The 19226-nt window shown below is 48.9% G+C and overlaps 1 protein-coding gene across 1 annotated transcript in view; it reads left to right on the plus strand.

The window, feature by feature from the left end:
• pgm5 (phosphoglucomutase 5) overlaps nt 1–19226 on the plus strand; it is a 136456-nt gene that overhangs the window by 100481 nt on the left and 16749 nt on the right. Inside the window, exons 8-9 of the mRNA XM_038804072.1 lie at nt 12637–12772; nt 15219–15402. Coding sequence (XP_038660000.1) covers nt 12637–12772; nt 15219–15402 — 320 coding nt within the window. The remainder of the gene's footprint in view (nt 1–12636; nt 12773–15218; nt 15403–19226) is intronic.

The raw sequence follows: 19226 nt of genomic DNA on the forward strand, positions 1-19226 counted from the left end.
GCTGGTGTAGCCAGCGAAGCCCACATGGCGTAAAAATGAATTTTAAAAAAGTTGGAGGATGAAGGCAATCAGCACACAGATCTGGATGCAAAGAGAGAGCAGCCAGAGAGGAAGAGGAACACACTGAATTCCACTGAGGAGAAGGAGCAAATCTTTCTCAGGAAGGGGTCAGTGGTTCTGTTTGGCGATGGAGACAGGAGCTCTCGGAGGCACCCTGCCAACTGGTAAACAAAGGCCTAAAACCTGGGAAGCTGTGTGAATATCTCGAAGACACTAAAGAGATGGATGTTTACCAGAGAAGGCCAAACTGTTGATCGGTTTGTACAGCAACAGGACTGTTGTGATCTGGGTTGGAGGGGAAGGGGGGGGGGGGGGGGGGGGGAGGGTTTATGGGAGTGTGCCTATAAAAGGTGCAATCCGGTTAGTAATCTCTTCACTTGGGGGAATTTGGCAAATTTGGTTATTTTGGTTCATCCAGAAAGATTGTGACGGGATGCTCACATCCTTGGGATGTTAAAGGCACTATATAAATGCGAGTTGTTTGAAAACCATGCGAGGGCACATTCTTCAGTGCTGGCATCCTGTGATGGTACCAGGGTATATTATCTGTCTTGTTGTCACGGCGTCAATGCTGGAATTACTGTCTCATCCTGGCTTGTTCCTACGCTGATTTTGTACAGGAATTCTTGAAGGGATGTATCTGTTGCCCCGAGTGATCATTATGAATCCTCTGCTGTTTTTACGGGGAGTGAACAATGGCTCTTGTGTCTCTGTGAGACTGATGCGATGAGTTACAGAAAAACAGCATTCTGCTGAGAATGTCACCAGAACTTTGCTGGTTTGTTTTAAAGTATATCGTTGGAGCACGTGATAAATTCCCAAAGGCCTGCCACACTGCCCCCATGGAACAGGATTTGGTTCAACACATTGCCCGTCTGGTGAAATGATCCTGATTATTGCAATCTTCCCGAGCACCCAGGAAAGGCTTGGCTGTGATCCAGTCAAATAAGCCTCAGGTTTTTCCCCACATTGGCATCCCCACCAGCATTAACAATAGCTCTAGGATGGTTCAATATCCATCTGTTCAACCCAATATTGGAAATGTTTCGAAGAAGCAACATTTTATCTCTTTTCCTTCTCTCTGTTTCTCATGACTGAATTGCTACAGTGCAGAAGGAGGCCATTTGGCCCATTGAGTCTGCACTGACCCTTGGAAAGAGCACCCTACCTACCTAGGCCCACACCACCACCCTATCCCAGTAACCCCGCCTAATATTTTGGACACTAAGGGGCAATTTAGCATAGCCAATCCGGAGCGGCACGACGGCACAGTGGTTAGCACTGTTACTTCACAGCACCAGGGTCCCAGGTTCGATTCCCAGCTTGGGTCACTGTCTGTGCGGAGTCTGCACGTTCTCCATGTGTCTGCGTGGGTTTCCTGCGGGTAGTCCGGTTTCCTCCCACAAGTCTTGAAAGACGTGCTGTTAGGTGAATTGGACATTCTGAATTCTCCCTCAGTGTACCCGAATAGGCGTCGGAATGTGGCGACTCAGGGATTTTCACAGTAGCTTCATTGCAGTGTTAATGGGCAGCACGGTAGCATTGTGGATAGCACAATTGCTTCACAGCGCCAGGGTCCCAGGTTCGATTCCAGCTTGGGTCACTGTCTGTGCGGAGTCTGCACATCCTCCCCGTGTGTGCGTGGGTTTCCTCCGGGTGCTCCGGTTTCCTCCCACAGTCCAAAGATGTGCAGGTTAGGTGGATTGGCCATGCTAAATTGCCCTTAGTGTCTAAAATTGTCCTTAGTGTTGGGTGGGGTTACTGGGTTATGGGGATAGGGTGGAGGTGTTGACCTTGGCTAGGGTGCTCTTTCCAAGAGCCGGTGCGGACTCGATGGGCCGAATGGCCTCCTTCTGCACTGTAAATTCTATGATGATAATGTAAGCCTACTTGTGACAATAAAGATTATGATGATGAACCTGCACATCTTTGGACGGTGGGAGGAAACTGGAGCACCCGGAGGAAACCCATACAGACATGGGAAGAGTGTGCAAACGCCACACAGTCACCCGAGGCTGGAATTGACCCCGGGTCCCTGACGCTGTGAGGCTGCAGAGCTAACCGCTGTGCCACCCCAAATTATATTAGTTGACACAGCAAATCGAGCTATGTTCTCGCATTGCTGAGTCGGGAGAGTTCAGCTCCCAGTCCAGTAACGCCTCATCCTTGCCCTCGTTTACAAATTTGTCCACGGCTCCCTCGCCCCCTCCCGACCTCTGTCAGCACCTCCAGCCCCACAGGCCTCTGAGATCACTGCGCCTTTTCAATTCTGACCTGCTGTGTACCCCTGAAATTAATCACTTTATCACTGGTGGCTGTGCCTTCAGCTGCCAAGGCCGTAAGCTCTGGAAGTCCCTCACTGTGCTTCTCTACCTCATTATCCTCCTTTAAGACCTTTGTCACCGAGCTATTGATCAGCTGTACTAACATCTCCTTATGTGGTTTGGTGTTGATTTTGTTTGTCTGATAATGCTCCTGTGGAGCGATCTTGGGACATTTCAAACTTGTTAAAGGCACCACGTAGATGCAGGGATGTTGTTGCTGTTGGCTGTTGCATACATTCTGAGGTCATGCGACACTTACACTCTTCACGGGAAATTGATCGAGGGCAGGGACCTTGGCTGACTTTCAGCCCTCCCTCTAATGGGAGAAGCAAGCCCGCGGACAGCAGATTCCTTGGTCATTTTGGTACCACATGGGAAATGGCGCAGAGGGGCAGCAGGGTAGCATGGTGGTTAGCATAAATGCTTCACAGCTCCAGGGTCCCAGGTTCGATTCCCGGCTGGGTCACTGTCTGTGTGGAGTCTGCACGTCCTCCCCCTGTGTGCGTGGGTTTCCTCCGGGTGCTCCGGTTTCCTCCCACAGTCCAAAGATGTGTGGGTTAGGTGGATTGGCCATGCTAAATTGCCCGTAGTGTCCTAATAAAAGTAAGGTTAAGGGGGGGGTTGTTGGGTTACGGGTATAGGGTGGATACGTGGGTTTGAGTAGGGTGATCATGGCTCGGCACAACATTGAGGGCCGAAGGGCCTGTTCTGTGCTGTACTGTTCTATGCTCTATGCTCTAATTAACGAAAATGTAATTCTGAATACATTGTGAAAGTTGCTGTCAAAAGATGAGAAGACGTTTGGTAGGAGCAAGACCGGACGTTGGACGAGAAATCTGACAGCACGAGGGAGTTGAGAAAAGCATTGGAGTGGCAGAGCGGGGTGACGCCGTATGGAAGTTGACCCGATGTCTGGGAATGGCACGTTCCTTGAGCAACAACAACAGCTTGCATTTATGTAGCACCTTTTGTTGGAGTAAGGCATTCTAAGAGATTTTGCAGGAGCATCATGAGCAATGAGCCAATGAGGAGATAGTAGGACAGGTGCTGAAAATAGTTACGTCAAATAGTTAGGATTTAAAGAGCGGAGTGAGAGAGGTGGAGAGGTTTAGAGAGAGTATTCTTGAACTTGGGCTGAGGCAGCTAAAATCAAGGCCTGAACGAGATTGCTAAAAACAAAGTTGAAAGAAGATAAAAATTGGAGATTGGTACTAACTGAATCAACTGAGGAATACAGATTTAATGTTTTTTTTAACAATAGGTCTTTGATTTAGCCACAAAGAGCTAGTGTTAGAATTGCTGCTGTACATCAATCGAAAAGCTAGATATAAATATTTGTATAGTGCCCATTTAGCGCAATCACTTTTGCAAATCTTGACGCCTCGCAGACAGCGTAAGAGCGTTTCTTCAAAGGCTTCTGCTATAAAAGGATGAAACTGCCTCTTAATGAAGCACAGAGGATGCTGTACCACTGAGGACATGGTCGGCTGTCAGCCAGCGCTTGACAATACAGTTTGCAATCCTTTCCATTTTTGTCGGAATACTTTGCTTGCTGGTTTTGCAAATAGCAAGTTACTGATGTCACAATCCGAACCTTGCTGCAGTGCAAACCAGCCAAGTTGGAGAAATTAATCTGAATTAATCGTCTTCGTCATCAATCAGAGCCACAACAGGCAAATGCTGGGATTAAATGTAATCGGAAAAGAGGAAGAGACATCGGACCATCAAGTGCATTTTCGTTACAGATGTAGTCTGATCTTCTACACCAGTGGACTCTATCTCCTGAGAAAGAGTCTCTTGAAACAATCCCTTCTCCGTGTGGTAATCAATCATGGCTTGCTGATATCCATCCTTCATCCGACACAACTCTACAATTTAACCTTTTCCCCCACAATCGTTCAGACACGAGCCTACCAGACCTAGACCTCACAGGCTGGGGAGGTTTGTGCTAATCTCAGTTTGTACCTCTGATGTGAACACGAAAGGTGCTGTAAGTATAAGATTGCCACTAATAAATCCAGCAGAGAATTCAGGGGAAACCTCTTTACCCAGAGAGTGGTGAGAATGAGAAACTCGCTCCCACAGGGAGTGGCTACGGCAAGATACATTTAAGGGAAAGTTGGATGAAGGAAGGAGAAGCTTTCAGAGTTTATTTTAGACGCTCCCTCGTTATTGAATGCGGGATGTGGGTCTGTGAGTTATCCGAGGAGCCAGCAGTCCCCAGGCTCCAGCCAAAGATACGGCCTGCTCCCTTTTAAAGGAATTAATTGCCTCGTCTCAAGTACTTAGCTTTGGAAATTCTTTTTACGGATCCTCTCTGTGGGAAAAGGAAAGTTTCATCTCACACCCAGTCTCGCTCATGGAACATAGATTCTACCTAAAAATAACTCGTGCCTTCTGAGAGCGTTTAGATTGATTAGCAAATCTTTGCTCGTCTCCCCTCCCAGCAACCAGGCTGCACTCGGAATGCCCCCTCACATAATTTCGTTAACTTTGTAACATTTGTTTACCTATTTACACACCTCGCGCTGATTTACAAAAGGGTGAATCTTTTCTAAAAACGTTGGGATTCTGTGGCGGCTCGGGACGGGCACTGGAGGCTTCCAGTCCTAAACAAAGGGGTTTATTGATCAAAGGCAAAGGCAGTTAGATAACAGGCACAGAACACTATCTTTACTCTTCAGCTCCCTGGTCCACACTGCCTGGGGTCCTGCTCCCAGGTGGAAGCAGGGGGCTAGCAGGGACCCGGAGTAAATCTCGCTGCTTTTGCTGCAGATACGGCCCCCCGCACTTCCAGGTCAGAGGCCATGTATGCGCATGGTGGCGGCCGCGCGCCCGATCCTCAAACCCCGCACGAACATTCCCCGGCCGCCTATAAGTGCCCCCGCCACCCCCCGGCCTCCGATCTGCCTGCCCCTGACCAGGCACGAACTGAGTCCACACCCGCCATGCGAGTACCCTGATCGGCTGGAGCACATTAGTTCCACGCCGTCGGGAACTCAGCCGATCGGGGGCGGAGGATTGCTGAGCGGGCTTCCGACAATAGTCCCAGGTGGCACGGCGTACTCCCCGATGACGCCACTTTACAGGGCCCGCAGAATCGGTGAACCGGCGGCGGTCCCGAATTCTTGTGTGAACATCGATTCTCCGCCCCGCGGTGGCCGCGATTTTGCCGCGAGGGTGCGGAGAAACCAGCCCAAGAGTCTTTGTTTCAGGTGGCTGTTTCTAGCACCTTTCTTCTCTTCAAACTTTGCTTTCAGTTTGAGGTTTTCACTTTCGATTCATTCAGGTCTCTGCAGTTTGAGAAATACAGCAACTTTTCTCGCGAGAACACAAGGGAGAGAGAGCAGGACCTTTCCTTTTAGTGTCCAGGATTCAACTCTGCTTGCTTTAGGTCTCTATAAGTAATCCCACTCAGGCGGGATCCTATCACCACCTGTTACCGGGCAGAATACGGCTCTTCAGCCAATTCATTGGTCACCAGCCCACCAACCGAACCGAGTCCCACCCCACCTCTCGGGTGCCACAAAGTCTGAGTTCTGCTGTCCAAAGCTAGCAGAGTGTACTGTGTTGTGACTTCTGAATTTCTCAATCTCTCTGCTACTTGACTTAAAAGATACAATGTCCATTAAGCATCCATGGATCAAAAATGATGACGGCAAAAATAAAGAAAGGGGAAAGAAGGAAATCAGCTGGAAGGACCCTTGCACTTTATTAAATGTTCACATTAGTGCCTCGTGTGATGCTCATCACCCTGTGGGACATGGCTGAATTTACAGGCAATGTCAAATTTTAAACGGTCACAACGAATTAAAAAACAGGAGAAAAGATACTGATTGATGGGCAAGTCGACTCTGATTGCTTCATCAGGCATGGTGGCACAGTGACTATTACTGGATTAATGAATGGGAAATGTGAGCACAAATCCTGCCACGGGAGCTGGATGTCCAAATAACGAAATAAATTTCCATGTCTTTTCCAAAGTCAGTCTCAGTAAAGGTGACCATGAAACTACTGAACTGTCATAAAGAACCATGATGGTCACTAATGTCTTTTAGGGAAGGAAATCTGCCGTCCTTACCCGGTCTGACCTACATGTGACTCCAGACGCACAGCAATGTGGCTGACTCTTAACTGCCCTCAGAAATGGTCCACGAACACTCAGTTGTGTAGAAATGGACAATAAACGTTGGTTTTGCCAGCAGCGATTGTATCTTTTGAGTAAAAAATAACATTTCCAGTCGACCTCAAAATAACCAGATTACTGATTCTAATCTTCCAATGACAAATGTGAAGCAGAAATGTTTCTCTCCAAGGCTTTGCATTTAAGCGCTCTTCAGCAACAGGTGTAGACGATGCTTACACATGCTTTGAGTTGTGCATTTTCTTGACTGTAATTTATGTTGGCAGTTTAATATGAAACAGTTCCTTTAATGCAGACTAGCGTGAAGACACAAATGTGTTTTCTACTAAAGAAGCTTACGCTAATATGAACCTGCTGCATTTCTTCTTTTTCTGAAAAACCTTCTTTAACTTCTCCACGGAAGATGTCCTATTTCTGTTCATCTCTGTCCACCCACAAATGCTGAATATATCCTGCTTCATGTGTGTTCACCCTGTACACCAGGTACGCGAGCACAAAACCGACGCAGACACTCCTGGGGCAGTTCTGAGAGAGTACTGCACTGTCAGCCATCCCGCCTTCCAAATGAATTGATAAACCAAAGGCCCCTCAAAAATTAGCAGAACCTGGAATGGAGAGGGCCATGCTCTGGGGAAATATCACGCCTTTTGCGGGCGGCCTGGTGGCGCACTGCTGCCTCGCGGCGCTGAGGTCCCGGGTTCGATCCTGGGTCACTGACGTGTGGAGTTTGCACATTCTCCCGTGTCAGCGTGGGTCTCACGCCCACAAGATGTGCAGGTAGGTGGATTAGCCACACTAAATTGCCCCTTAATTGGGGAAAAAAAGGAATTGGATACCTTTAAATTTATTTTGTAGAAAATCACCCCTTTTGCCACAGAAACGATTTGGAGTGGAGCTTAATTTTAAATAGCGGTGTTTTAAAGTGAATTACATTCATACAATTCAACCCCACCCTGTCATAATATACACACAGGTATATGATGATGCACAGACAGGCAGTGATTGACACACAGGATGACCAATGAACACACAGAACACAGCAGCCAATCACCAGACAGGACATGACCACTATAAAGCCAGAGGGCACTAGTTTTCCCGCTCTCTCGGGATGCAGCCTCTGAGATAGTCAGAGCCTGTGAGCAGCAACTAGAACATCCACCATGTGGTAGTCAGATAGTCTGGTCAGGTTAGCCTCAGGTCTCCAGTCAAGTCAGCATCGTGTCCACCCACAGTTAAAGTATGTATGATAGTTGAGAGTTCAATAAAATCGAGTTGCATTTCTTCAAGTGTTGGAAGCTTGTCTCTCTCACTGCTGCAGTAAATGCGGTCCTCGCAGACCCAGCTTACCCAACACATTACACCCCACCACCCCGAATAAGACAAAGGATGGTTAAATTGCCAATGATCCAACATCAATGACGGGTTTCTCTGGCTGTCCGATGGTGTGTTTCTCGGTGGCGAGAGGTGGCGTGCCGTTGGCCGGCAGTGTGATCCTCGGGTCCCACCGCTGCCGATGGGATTTCCCATTGAATCCACCCCGTGCCGGCGGGAACGGAGTACGCCACCAGCAGGACCAGCAGATCCCACCAGCCTGAGCAGCCGAAAGTTCTCACCTCAAAACCTAGTTCCCCAGAAACAGAAAATAACTTCTGGGTGACCTTGCACTACCTCGCATCCCAGTCTCTGACCCCAGAACGGATAAAGAATTTTGAAAAAAACCAAGCTTGGATAATTCAGGCTTTTACAGACGTTAGAAGGAAAGGATATGGCCAGTGTCCTTGACCGGCAAAGTCTAATGGTGGTGGTGTGTTACCCTTTACTCAGGGAATCCCAGTTACTGTGGCAACACTTTTACGTGCACGTTGTAGTCTGGAGCTACGGGTAGTGATGGCCGAGGCTTCAACATTCTGCCCGTCACTTGGCTGACCAGCGATCTCTTCCACTCTCACCGCCTGCCATTGGGAGGATATACAGATTGATACTCAACCAGCTCTGCTGTCTTATGGACATCAAGCCCCAGAATAAGACCCAAAGAACAATACAGCACAGGAACAGGCCCTTCGGCCCTCCAAGCCTGTACCAGTCATGATACCAACCTTGGCCAAAACCCTCAACACTTCCTTGTGCCATATCCCTCTATACCCATCCTATCCATGTGCTTGTCAAGATGCCTTTTGAACGCCGTTAATGTATCTGCTTCCACAACCACCCTTGGCAACGCGTTCCAGGCACTCACCACGCTCTGCGTAAAAAAACCTGCCTCGCACATCTCCTCTAAACTTATGCCCCCTGGTGACTGACCCCTCCACCCTGGGAAAGAGTGCCTGCCCAGAACTCCTGGTTCAGAGGCAGAGTTGCTACCCACTGAGGTTGGATTACGAGGAGAGGTTGAGTAGACTGGGACTGTACTCGTTGAAATTTTGAAGGATGCGTGGGGGATCTTATAGAAACATATACAATTATGAAGGGAATAAATAGGATATATGTGGGCAGTTTGTTTCTACTGGCAGGTGAAAGCAGAAATAGGGGGCATAGCCTCAAAATAAGGGGAAGTAGATTTAGGATTGAGCTTAGAAGGAACTTCTTCACACAAAGGGTTGTGAATCTATGGAATTTCTTGTCCAGTGAAGCAGTTGAGGCTCCTTCATTAAATGTTTTCAAATAAAGATAGATAGTTTTTGAAGAATAAATGGATTGAGGGTTATGGTGTTCGGGCCGGAAAGTGGAGCTGAGTCCACAAAAGATCAGCCATGATCTCATTGAATGGCGGAGCAGGCTCGAGGGGCCAGGTGGACGACTCCTGCTCCTAGTCCTTATGTTCTTATGCACCACGAGAGTCCCTATCGAGAGCATGAAGAGAATGACGAAACACACAGGACTAAACATCTTGGCATTTCAGCACCCAACACTTTTAACTGTTGTAGCCTGTGACTCCTTCACGCTTCTTTGTGGTTGTGATTTCTTGGAATATGTGATGGGTTTTCGATCACATTTTCAAGCCATCACCAAGGCTGACCACTGCCTCCCCTGTACCATCATCAGTCACTGCCTCTGCCTCAACAACACACCTACTGCTGAAAATCTCATTCATGCTTTTGGTACTACGCCAACACTGCCTTGACCAGCCTCCCATCTCCCCACTCTCTGTCAGCTTCAATTCATCCACAGCTCTACCGCCTGTATCCGAACTCACACCAAATCCTCTTCACCCTGTGCTCACTCACCCACAATGGCTCTTGGCCCAGGAGCCATCTGATTTTAAAATTCTCATCCCCCTGTTTCAAACCCCCCATGGCCACACCTCTCCCTATCTCTTTGATCTCCTCTAGCCCTATAACCCAACACGATCCCTGTGTCAATTCTGGCCTCTTCCTTTGGTTCCACCGTTGGCGGCCATGCCTCAGGGTCTTTTCGACATTCCTTAAAATCAGCCTATCTGACCAAGCTTGTAGATGCCCGACGTTTTTAAAAAATGAATTTAGAGGGCGGGATTCTCCAATCCCGCGGCAGAGTGTCCACGCCGTTGTAAACGCTGTCGCGTTTCACGATGGCGTGAATGGGCTGCTCCCAGGACTAATTCTGGCCCCTATAGGGGCAGCACGGTGCTGGAGTGGTTCGCGCCACTCCAGCTGCCGATCCCGGTGCAAACTGAGTGCTGCGGGATCAGTGCATGCGCCAACACCTACATGCACAGTGGCCTCCTTCAACGCGCCGGCCCTGAGGCAATATGGCGCAGGACTACAGGGGCCGGCGCGTAGGAAAGGAGACCCCCAGCCACAGATTGTGGTGGGCCACGATCGCGGGCCAGGCCACATCGGAGGCCCCCCTCCGGGGTCGGACCTCCCCTCCCCACCCACAGGCTGCCACCCGACCCTTCAACGCTGAGATCCCGCTGGCCCAGAGCAGGATAGAACGGTGCAGGCGGGACTCGGCTCTTTTCTTCCGGCCGCTCGGCCCATCCGGGCCGGCGAATCGGCGGGCCAGCCGCGTAGAGCGGCCCGCTACCGGCGCCACGCCAACCATGCCAGCGCCAGTGACGCTGATTCTCTGCTCTCTGCGGAGAATCGCGTGCCGGCATCGGGGCGGCGTGGCTCGTTTTCGGAGATTCTCCGGCCCAGCCCAGAGTGTCCAATTCATTTTTTCGAATTAAGGGGCAATTTAGCGTGGCCAATCCACACCTTTGGGTTGTGGGGGCGTAACCCACACAAACACGGGGGGAATATGCAAACTCCACACAGACGGTGACACAAAGCCGGGATTGAACCTGGGACCTCGACGCCATGAGGCAGCAGTGCTAACCACTGCGCCACCTTGCTGCCCTTTAGATTCCCAACCTATATCTCCTTATATGCGCCTTGGGCGTTTTACTATGTTGAAGGCGCTATATAAATGCAAGTTGTCGTTGATGAGTAAGTAATATCTGTGCAGCTCTCTGAGTGCAAGATCCAACATTAAATCCTTTTCACCAGGAGGCCCCAACGGGGAGCAAGAGCTGCCTGTGGACAGGCGATTGTGAACAGATTTACATTCACACAGCGGAGTTATTGTGCTCACATGGCTCAGTATCGCCCTAGGTTACATCATGTGCCCTCCAATGGAATACTTTCTCATTGGTCTGTGCAAAAAGCAGCGTCGCTCTGCTGTGAAAGCAAAAATCCAAAGTCATTGTGAGCTGATTAACTCGTTGCTCGAAGCTGTCCGATCTTCTGTTAACTGGCAGGCATCGAAACACTCAGTGAAAAAGCTAATGGAATGTTTGCCTTTATCTCAAGATTGGAAGTCAAAAGGGTGAAAGTTACGTTAGTAAGTCTGGTTAAAGCCAATTTGGCGCATTGTGTTCAGGCTCTGTGCACCACTTCACGAAGGATATATTGACCTTGGAAGAAGTTCCATGCAGATTTAGCAGCATGATACCAGGGCCAAAAGGGTTATAGAGACTAGGCTGGTATTCCCATAAATATAGAAGATTAAGGGTGAACTGATCCAAAATGTAAGAGTAGGCATTTGACCTTTCGCACTCAATCCACCATTCAACAAGGTCATGGCTGATCTTCTACCTCAGCTCTACCACTAACCCTATACCCATTAATCCCACCAGTACCCAAAAAATCTGGTGAATTTACTCAACATAGAGCATCCAGTATCCACAGATCTCTGGGGTCGGGAATTCCAAAGATTCACAGCCCTTTGAGTGAAGAAATGTCTCCTCACCTCAATCCAAAATGGCCGAATTCTCGATGTGAGACGGTGACCTCCACCCCCAACCTCCCCCCTGCCCCCTTACCCCCTGCCACGTTCCAGGCAGGGGGAACATGTCTCAACATCTACCCTGTCAAACCCCCTGGGAATTTTATGATCAAGATGTTTAGGATAATGTGGAATTTCATAGTGCTCCCTGTCCCAATCTCCCCCGCCCAACTCCCATTCCTCTGCCCCCCCCCCCCCGTGCCCCCTCTCCTCGTGCCGTCTCCAGCAGCAGCCCTTCACCCTCCGCGTCCCTGCCCCCCCCCCATTCTATATCAAAGTGTTAGAAATGAACCATATTCACATGTCAGACCAAACTGCAGTTAGTTGCAGCAAGGATTTCAATAAGTATAAACATCCCGCAGTCAGCTTGTTAACTATATAAACTCTCCCTGAATCCAGAAACTCTTTAACTTTAAACAGAGAAGATGTATTCCTTGTAGAAAATAACTGAATTGGACATGAAAGCAAATCGTTCCTGATTGACTTTTGTTGTTGATTCCTCTGTCTGTCCTGCTTAGCTCGCTGGGGTTTGTACTTGCCAGAAATATATTAACAACAGAAGTTACACTAAGTTTGCCCTTTATCGAGAATTTTTTGTATTTAGCAAGTTGCTTTGATCAGGAACACACTGCTGTGGAAGCAGATTCAACTTTTGACAGGGAATTGGATAGGGCTTGAAAAGGGCTCTGGGGGAAAGAGCAGGGTAGGGATGGCACTAATTGGGCAGCTCTTTCAAAGAGCTGGCACAGGTACGACGGGTTGAATGGCCCCCTTCTCTGCCAACTGGTCGTGTGTTAGGGGATGTACAGCGTGAGGTCGGCTGTGGACGAAGCATAGTAAATTATTTTTATCTTGTCGCAGGGTCTGACTACATTCGAGAGAAGGATGGCCTCTGGGCTGTCCTAGCTTGGCTATCTATTATCGCTGCCCAAAAACGGAGTGTGGAGGAGATTGTGAAGAATCACTGGACCCGTTTTGGTCGGAATTACTACTGCAGGTGAGATAAACATCCACTCTGGGAGATATTGGGCGACATTCTGGCATCCATATGTTAGATGGATCCACCAATGAACTATCAGCGATTTTCCGATGGGTTTAGGTTCCCAATCATTAGACGATTAGTGAAAGGAACGTCCTTTAGTGGCCTACACATTAAACCACCCCATTGTCCAGTGATTACACACCCATGTCATTGGGCAAAATTCTGAAACTCTCCAGCCAACAATGCAGTGGGAGCTTCTTCACCACCGCAAGAACATTCGTTTTTTTTATTCATTCAAGGGATGTGTGCATTGTTGCCAAAGCCAGCATTTATCTCCCAACCCTAATTGTCCTTGGGAAGGTGGTGATGAGCCACTTTTTTGGACCGCTGCAGTCCATGTGGTGTAGGAAAACCCACTGTGCTGTTAGGGAGGGCGTTCCAGGATTTTGATCCAGTAACCGTGAATGAACGGCCGATATATTTCCAAGTCAGGGTGGTGAGTGACTTGGAGGGATCTTCCGGGTAGTGGTGTTTCCTGGTATCTGCTGCCCTTGTCCTTCTGTGATGTGGAGATGCCGGCGTTGGACTGGGGTGAGCACAGTAAGAAGTCTTACAACACCAGGTTAAAGTCCAACATGTTTGTTTCAAGCACTAGCTTTCGGAGCACTGCTCCTCCATTCACCTGAGGAAGGAGCAGTGCTCCGAAAGCTTGTGTTTGAAAGAAACCTGTTGGACTTTAACCTGGTGTTGTAAGACTTCTTACTTGTCCTTCTAGGTGGTAGAGCTCACAAGTTCAGAAGGTGTTGGCGAAGGAGCCTTGGCGAGTTGCAGTAGCGCATGTTATAGATGGTACACACTGCTGATGCTCTGCATCAGTGGTGGTGGTAGTGAATTTTGAAGACACCAATCAAACGGGGCTGCTTTGTCCTTGACAGTGTGGAGCTTCTTGAGTGTTGTTGGAGCTGCACTCATCCAGGCAAATGGACAATATTCCATTACACTCCTGACTTGTGCCTTGCAGGTTGTGGACAGGCTTTGGGGGATCAGGAGGTGAGTTAATCACCACAGAATTCCCAGCCTCTGACCTGCCCTGGTAGCCACAGTATTAATGTGGCTAGTCCAATTCACTTTCTTGTCAATTGTAACCCCCAGGATGTTGATTGTGGGGGATTCAGCTATGATAATACCATTAAATATCAAGGGAAGGTGGTTAGATTCTCTCTCTTATTGGAGATGGTATTTGCCTGACACTTGTGTGATGCAAATGTAACTTGCCACTTGTCAGCCCAAGCCTGGATATTGTCCAGGTCTTGCTGCATTTGGACATGGACTGCTTCAATATGTGAGGAGTTGTGAATAGTCTGAACATTGTGCAGTCATCCTCAAACATCCCACTTCTGACCTTATGATGGAAGGCAGGTCATTGATGAAGCAGCTGAAGATGGTTGGGCCTAGGACACGACCCTGGGGAACTCCTGCAGTGATGTCCTGGAGCTGAGATGATTGATCTCCAACCACCACAACCATCTTCCTTTGTGCCGGATGTCTCCAACCACCAGAGAGTTTTCCCCCTGATTCCCATTGACTCCAGTTTAGCTCGGGCTCCTCGATGCCATACTCGGCCAAATGCTGCCTTGATGTCAAGGGCAGTCACTCTCACCTCACCTCTGGAGTTCAGCTCTTTTGTCCATATTTGAACCAAGGCTGTAATGAGGTGAGGAGCTGAGTGACCCTGGGCGGAACACAAGCTGAGCATCCGTGAGCAGGTTATTGCTGAGTAAATGCCGCTTGATAGCTCTGTTGATGTCTCCTTTGCTGATGATGGAGAGTAGACTGATAGAGCGGTAATTGGCTGGGTTGGATTTGTCCTACATGGGCAATTTTCCACATTGCTGGGGAGATGCCAGTGTTGTAGCTGCACTGGAACATCTTGGCTAAGGGCGCTGGAGGTTCTAGAGGACACGTCTCCAGTAGTATTGCAGGAGCAGGAGTGGACCATTCAGCCCATCGAGCCTGCTCTGTCTTGCAACGTGACCATGGCTGATCTTAGGCCGCAGCTCCACTTTCTCGCCCACTCCCCATGTCCCTCGATTCCCTGAGGAACTGTCTATCCCAGTCCTTAATGTTTTTCAAAGATGAAGCATTTGCAAGCCCATGGGACCCTTTGAGTAAAGACATTTATCTTCACCTCTGTCCTAAATGATCATCCCCTTATGTGCGCCCCCCCCCCCCCCCCCCCCCCCCATGTTTTCGATTTTTCGACCAGTGGAAACAATCTTGTAGTATTTCAAGAAAGTCCACCTAAATCTTCTCAAGGGGCAGCCATAGATAAACATCACTCTTGTCAATGACATCAACCTTCCAAAAATGAAGCCCTCGGAATCACCAATGTTTCATATTTGTCCAATTGTCTTTTCCCCTCATCCACTTACCAGAAAACCCTCTTTCTGTTGATGAGTAGGTTTGATTATGAGGATATAGACTCGCGAACAGCTTTCTACTTAATGAGGGACCTTGAAGCTGTCATCACCGAGCGATCGTTCATAAACCAAGAGTTCGCTATCGGCAATCACAACTACACGGTGGAAAAATCCGAAAACTTTGAATACACAGATCCCGTGGACGGCATCGTGACCAGGAACCAGGTGAGAGGTCAAACCCTTCTGTACAGACTCTCACCAGGGGACTAGTCGACAGTGGGAAAGGAGTGTTTTCTTTTGTTAACCCTTCCAGAGAAAGACTTGCATTTCTATCGCGCCTTTCACAATCTCAGGGTGTGCCAACCTTCTACACAGCCAATAGGTTTGGTCACCGTAGCGATGTACAAAACTCAGCAGCCAATTTGCGCACAGCAAGATTCCACAATTAGCAATGTGATGATGACCAGATGATCTGTTTTCAGCTCTGTTGGTTGAGGGATAAATATTGGTCATGCCACCAGCGAGAACTTCCTTCCTCTTATTTGTGGGATCTTTTTTAGAGAATCACAGAGTTGTTACATACACAGAAGAGGCTACCAGCACGGTAGCATTGTGGATAGCACAATCGCTTCACAGCTCCAGGGTCCCAAGTTCGATTCCGGCTTGGGTCACTGTCTGTGCGGAGTCTGCACATCCTCCCCATGTGTGCGTGGGTTTCCTCCGGGTGCTCCGGTTTCCTCACACAGTCCAAAGATGTGCAGGTTAGGTGGATTGGCCATGATAAATTGCCCTTAGTGTCCAAAATTGCCCTTAGTGTTGGGTGGGGTTACTGGGTTATGGGGATAGGGTGGAGATGTTAACCTTGGGTAGGGTGCTCTTTCCAAGAGCCGGTGCAGACTCGATGCCCACCGATCGCGGGCAGTGCGTCCGTAACGGACGCACTCTTTCTCCCTCCGCTGCCCCGCAGGATCAGTCCACAGGGCGGCCGAGGGAGATGACGGCCCCGCGCATGCGCGGATTGGAGCCGTCCAACCCGCGCATGCGCGGCTGACGTCATCGTGCGCGTCAGCCGGCGTGACGCTTGGCGCGCGGACTTAGCGACGGTCACTAAGGCCGCGATGCCGTGCTTCACGGGGCCCTGCTGCTAGCCCCGACCGGGGGGGAGAATCGGGTCCCGGGAGGGGGCGCGGAGGCTGCCGTGAAACACGGCCAGTTTCACGGCAGCCTTTACGATTCGCCACATTTGCGGAGAATCGCACCCTATGTTTGTGAATATTTTATGCACTGTCTCTCGTGCCATCACAGCTTTCCTTAAGGGTGATGCCCAGTTGAGGCTAAACATGGGTTTAACAGAACATCCTTTGCTCTTGTACTCTTTACCTCTATTAATAAAGCCGAGGATGCTGTATGTTTAATTAACTGCTCTCTTAACCTGATTCAATGATTTACTCATTGCTGTACTCATGTACCAACTGTAGAATTGTGAAATAAGGACATTTTGATAATGTTTCTGCCTGGCCTTGAACCCAGGACTTTGCACCTGAGATACCCTCAATTACAACTCGAGAGAGAGAGATGGTTGGTAATACAAAGGCTTTAATTAGCAGAGAACCAGACAGCTACCGAGAAGTGTGCTCACTGCACACGGCCCACTGAACATTACCTTACATATGGCTCCCTGGGGGGGGGGGGCGGGGGAGGCGGAGTCCCCCAGGGTTCCAAACCCGGTCTTAAAGAGATCATAACATTAAAGGTACGGTAATCATTCATCACAGCACCTCTGTGGCAAATGTGATAACCATTGTACTACAGAAACCCGGCAATGCTTTTTGGTCCATCTGCGAGGGCGGTCACACCTCATGTGATGGAGAACACCTCCAACAGTGCAGCAGTCCCTCAGTGCGACATTTGGAAGTTCAGCTTAGATAGTTGTGCTCAAGTCTCTGAAGTGCGTCTCAAACCCACAATCTTCTGACAGAGAAGCTGAGCCACAGCGAATGACTAAAGACATTTGTCACAATACTGCCAGACTCGACTGTACGAATGCTCAGCAAAGCAGCTTCTTCTACAATTGGAAGTGTAAAAATAACGGGCAGATCACAACTGGTTAATAAGTAAGACGTTGAAGCCAAGAGTAGCTTTAAGGTGTCAATTGTGACGTAACGGGGAGTGCTCATGGCTGTGAGTCTGGCATTTGCAGCTTCCAGTCCCCCATTGAAATGTTTGGGCAGGAAATCTCGGTATCCTGTGAATCTCGTGGGCAGCACGTTTGCACAGTGGTTAGCACAGCTGCTTCACAGCTCCAGGGTCCCAGGTTCGATTCCCAGCTTGGGTCACTGTCTGTCTGGAGTCTGCACGTCCTCCCCGTGTCTGCGTGGGTTTCCTCCGGGTGCTCCGGTTTCCTCCCACAAGTCTAAATATGATCAGGTTAGGTGGATTGGCCGTGCTAAATTGCCCCCTTAGTGTCCAAAATAGTTAGGTGGGGTTACGGGGATATGGTGGAAGGGTGTGGGCATGGGTAGGGTGCTCTTTCCAAGGGCCGGTGCAGATTCGATGGACTGAATGGCTTCCTTCTGCGCTATAAATTCTATGACTCTATGAATGCTGTGCTTTTCGGGGTCCCAGGTTTTGGATGAGATGATTATGGTCTTGCTCTCGCTGCGCTGTCAGTTCCCATTAATATCTTGAACATTTCAAACAAATCACCCCTTTAGCTGATAAATTCCAGGGAATGCCACCTTCGTTTGTGAAATCTTCCTGTTCCTGGGCCCCGAATCGGAATTGACGAGTGCTAGCTGTCAGAGATAACATCCCATAATGTTATTCTCAAAACCAGAAAGGAAAGGATTAATGTGTGTTTGAATTCCAAGCAACCAATACAGAATGGCTGGCGAATTGTGATCCTCGCTCCGGTTTCAAAAAGAATTATGCCACAATTCCTGGATTTATTATAATTTTTTTGCATCATTTTAAAATAAAGCAAAGCATCACTATGCAGCGAAAGGAACAGGAAATGAAGTTAGCGTCTAATTACATTCTCTCTGATTCGAGTTTGTGGATTTAGTCTCAGATGTCCAACATCAAAATCTACTTCCCTATATCCTCTGTCAAATATTTACATTTCAATTGATAAATCTACCTGAGGTTGCACCGTATGTAAAGAAGATTGGGATGGCGCGTTTGTTCGAGAATTCATTTTACTGGAATGGTGCTGGGGATTTTATCATAATCTTTATTGTCACAAGTAGGCTTACATTAACACTGTAATGAAGTTACTGTGAAAAGCCCCTAGTTGCCACATTCCGCTGCCTGTTCGGGTACACAGAGGGAGAATTCAGAATGTCCGAATTACCTAACAGCACGTCTTTCGGGACTTGTGGGAGAAAACCACAAAAGGCGACGTGATAAACAACCAGATGCTCTGTTTTAATGATCTTAGTGAAGGGGTATTGACCACAGCCCTGGTGGGGATACAGAGGGATCCCCTGCTGAACTTCAAAATAGCCTCAAAACTTCAGGCACACCTGAGAGGGCAGATGGGGGCCTTAGGTTAGCATCTGAAAGACAGCACAGGACTGGACCAGAGCGTAAGCCTGGATTTGGGGGTTCAAGTGCTTGGAGCGGGACTTGAACCCACCACCTTCTGACTCAGAGATGAGAGTGATCCACATTGAAGATTTTGGGGCTGTTTAGCGCAGGGCTAAATCGCTGGCTTTGAAAGCAGACCAAGCAGGCCAGCAGCACGGTTCGATTCCCGTAACAGCCTCCCCGAACAGGCGCCGGAATGTGGCGTCTAGGGGCTTTTCACAGTAACTTCATTTGAAGCCTACACGTGACAATAAGCGATTTTCATTTTTAAAGAGCAGCAGTCACACTTGTAGATGGAGTAACTTCCCTCTCCCCAAATTTCTCCTCTCCTTGCCAGCCACAAGCTGCCACCTTGCTCCTGTTACTCTTGCTTCCTCTCTTGACTGTTGGTTTCTGAGGTTTTATCCTGCCCCGCCTGTACTCACACACCCTGCATGCAGAAAGGGGAGTGAGTTCCTGTT

Source organism: Scyliorhinus canicula, chromosome 8, assembly GCF_902713615.1.
Source record: "Scyliorhinus canicula chromosome 8, sScyCan1.1, whole genome shotgun sequence".
In the NCBI taxonomy this organism is placed as follows: Eukaryota; Metazoa; Chordata; class Chondrichthyes; order Carcharhiniformes; family Scyliorhinidae; genus Scyliorhinus; species Scyliorhinus canicula.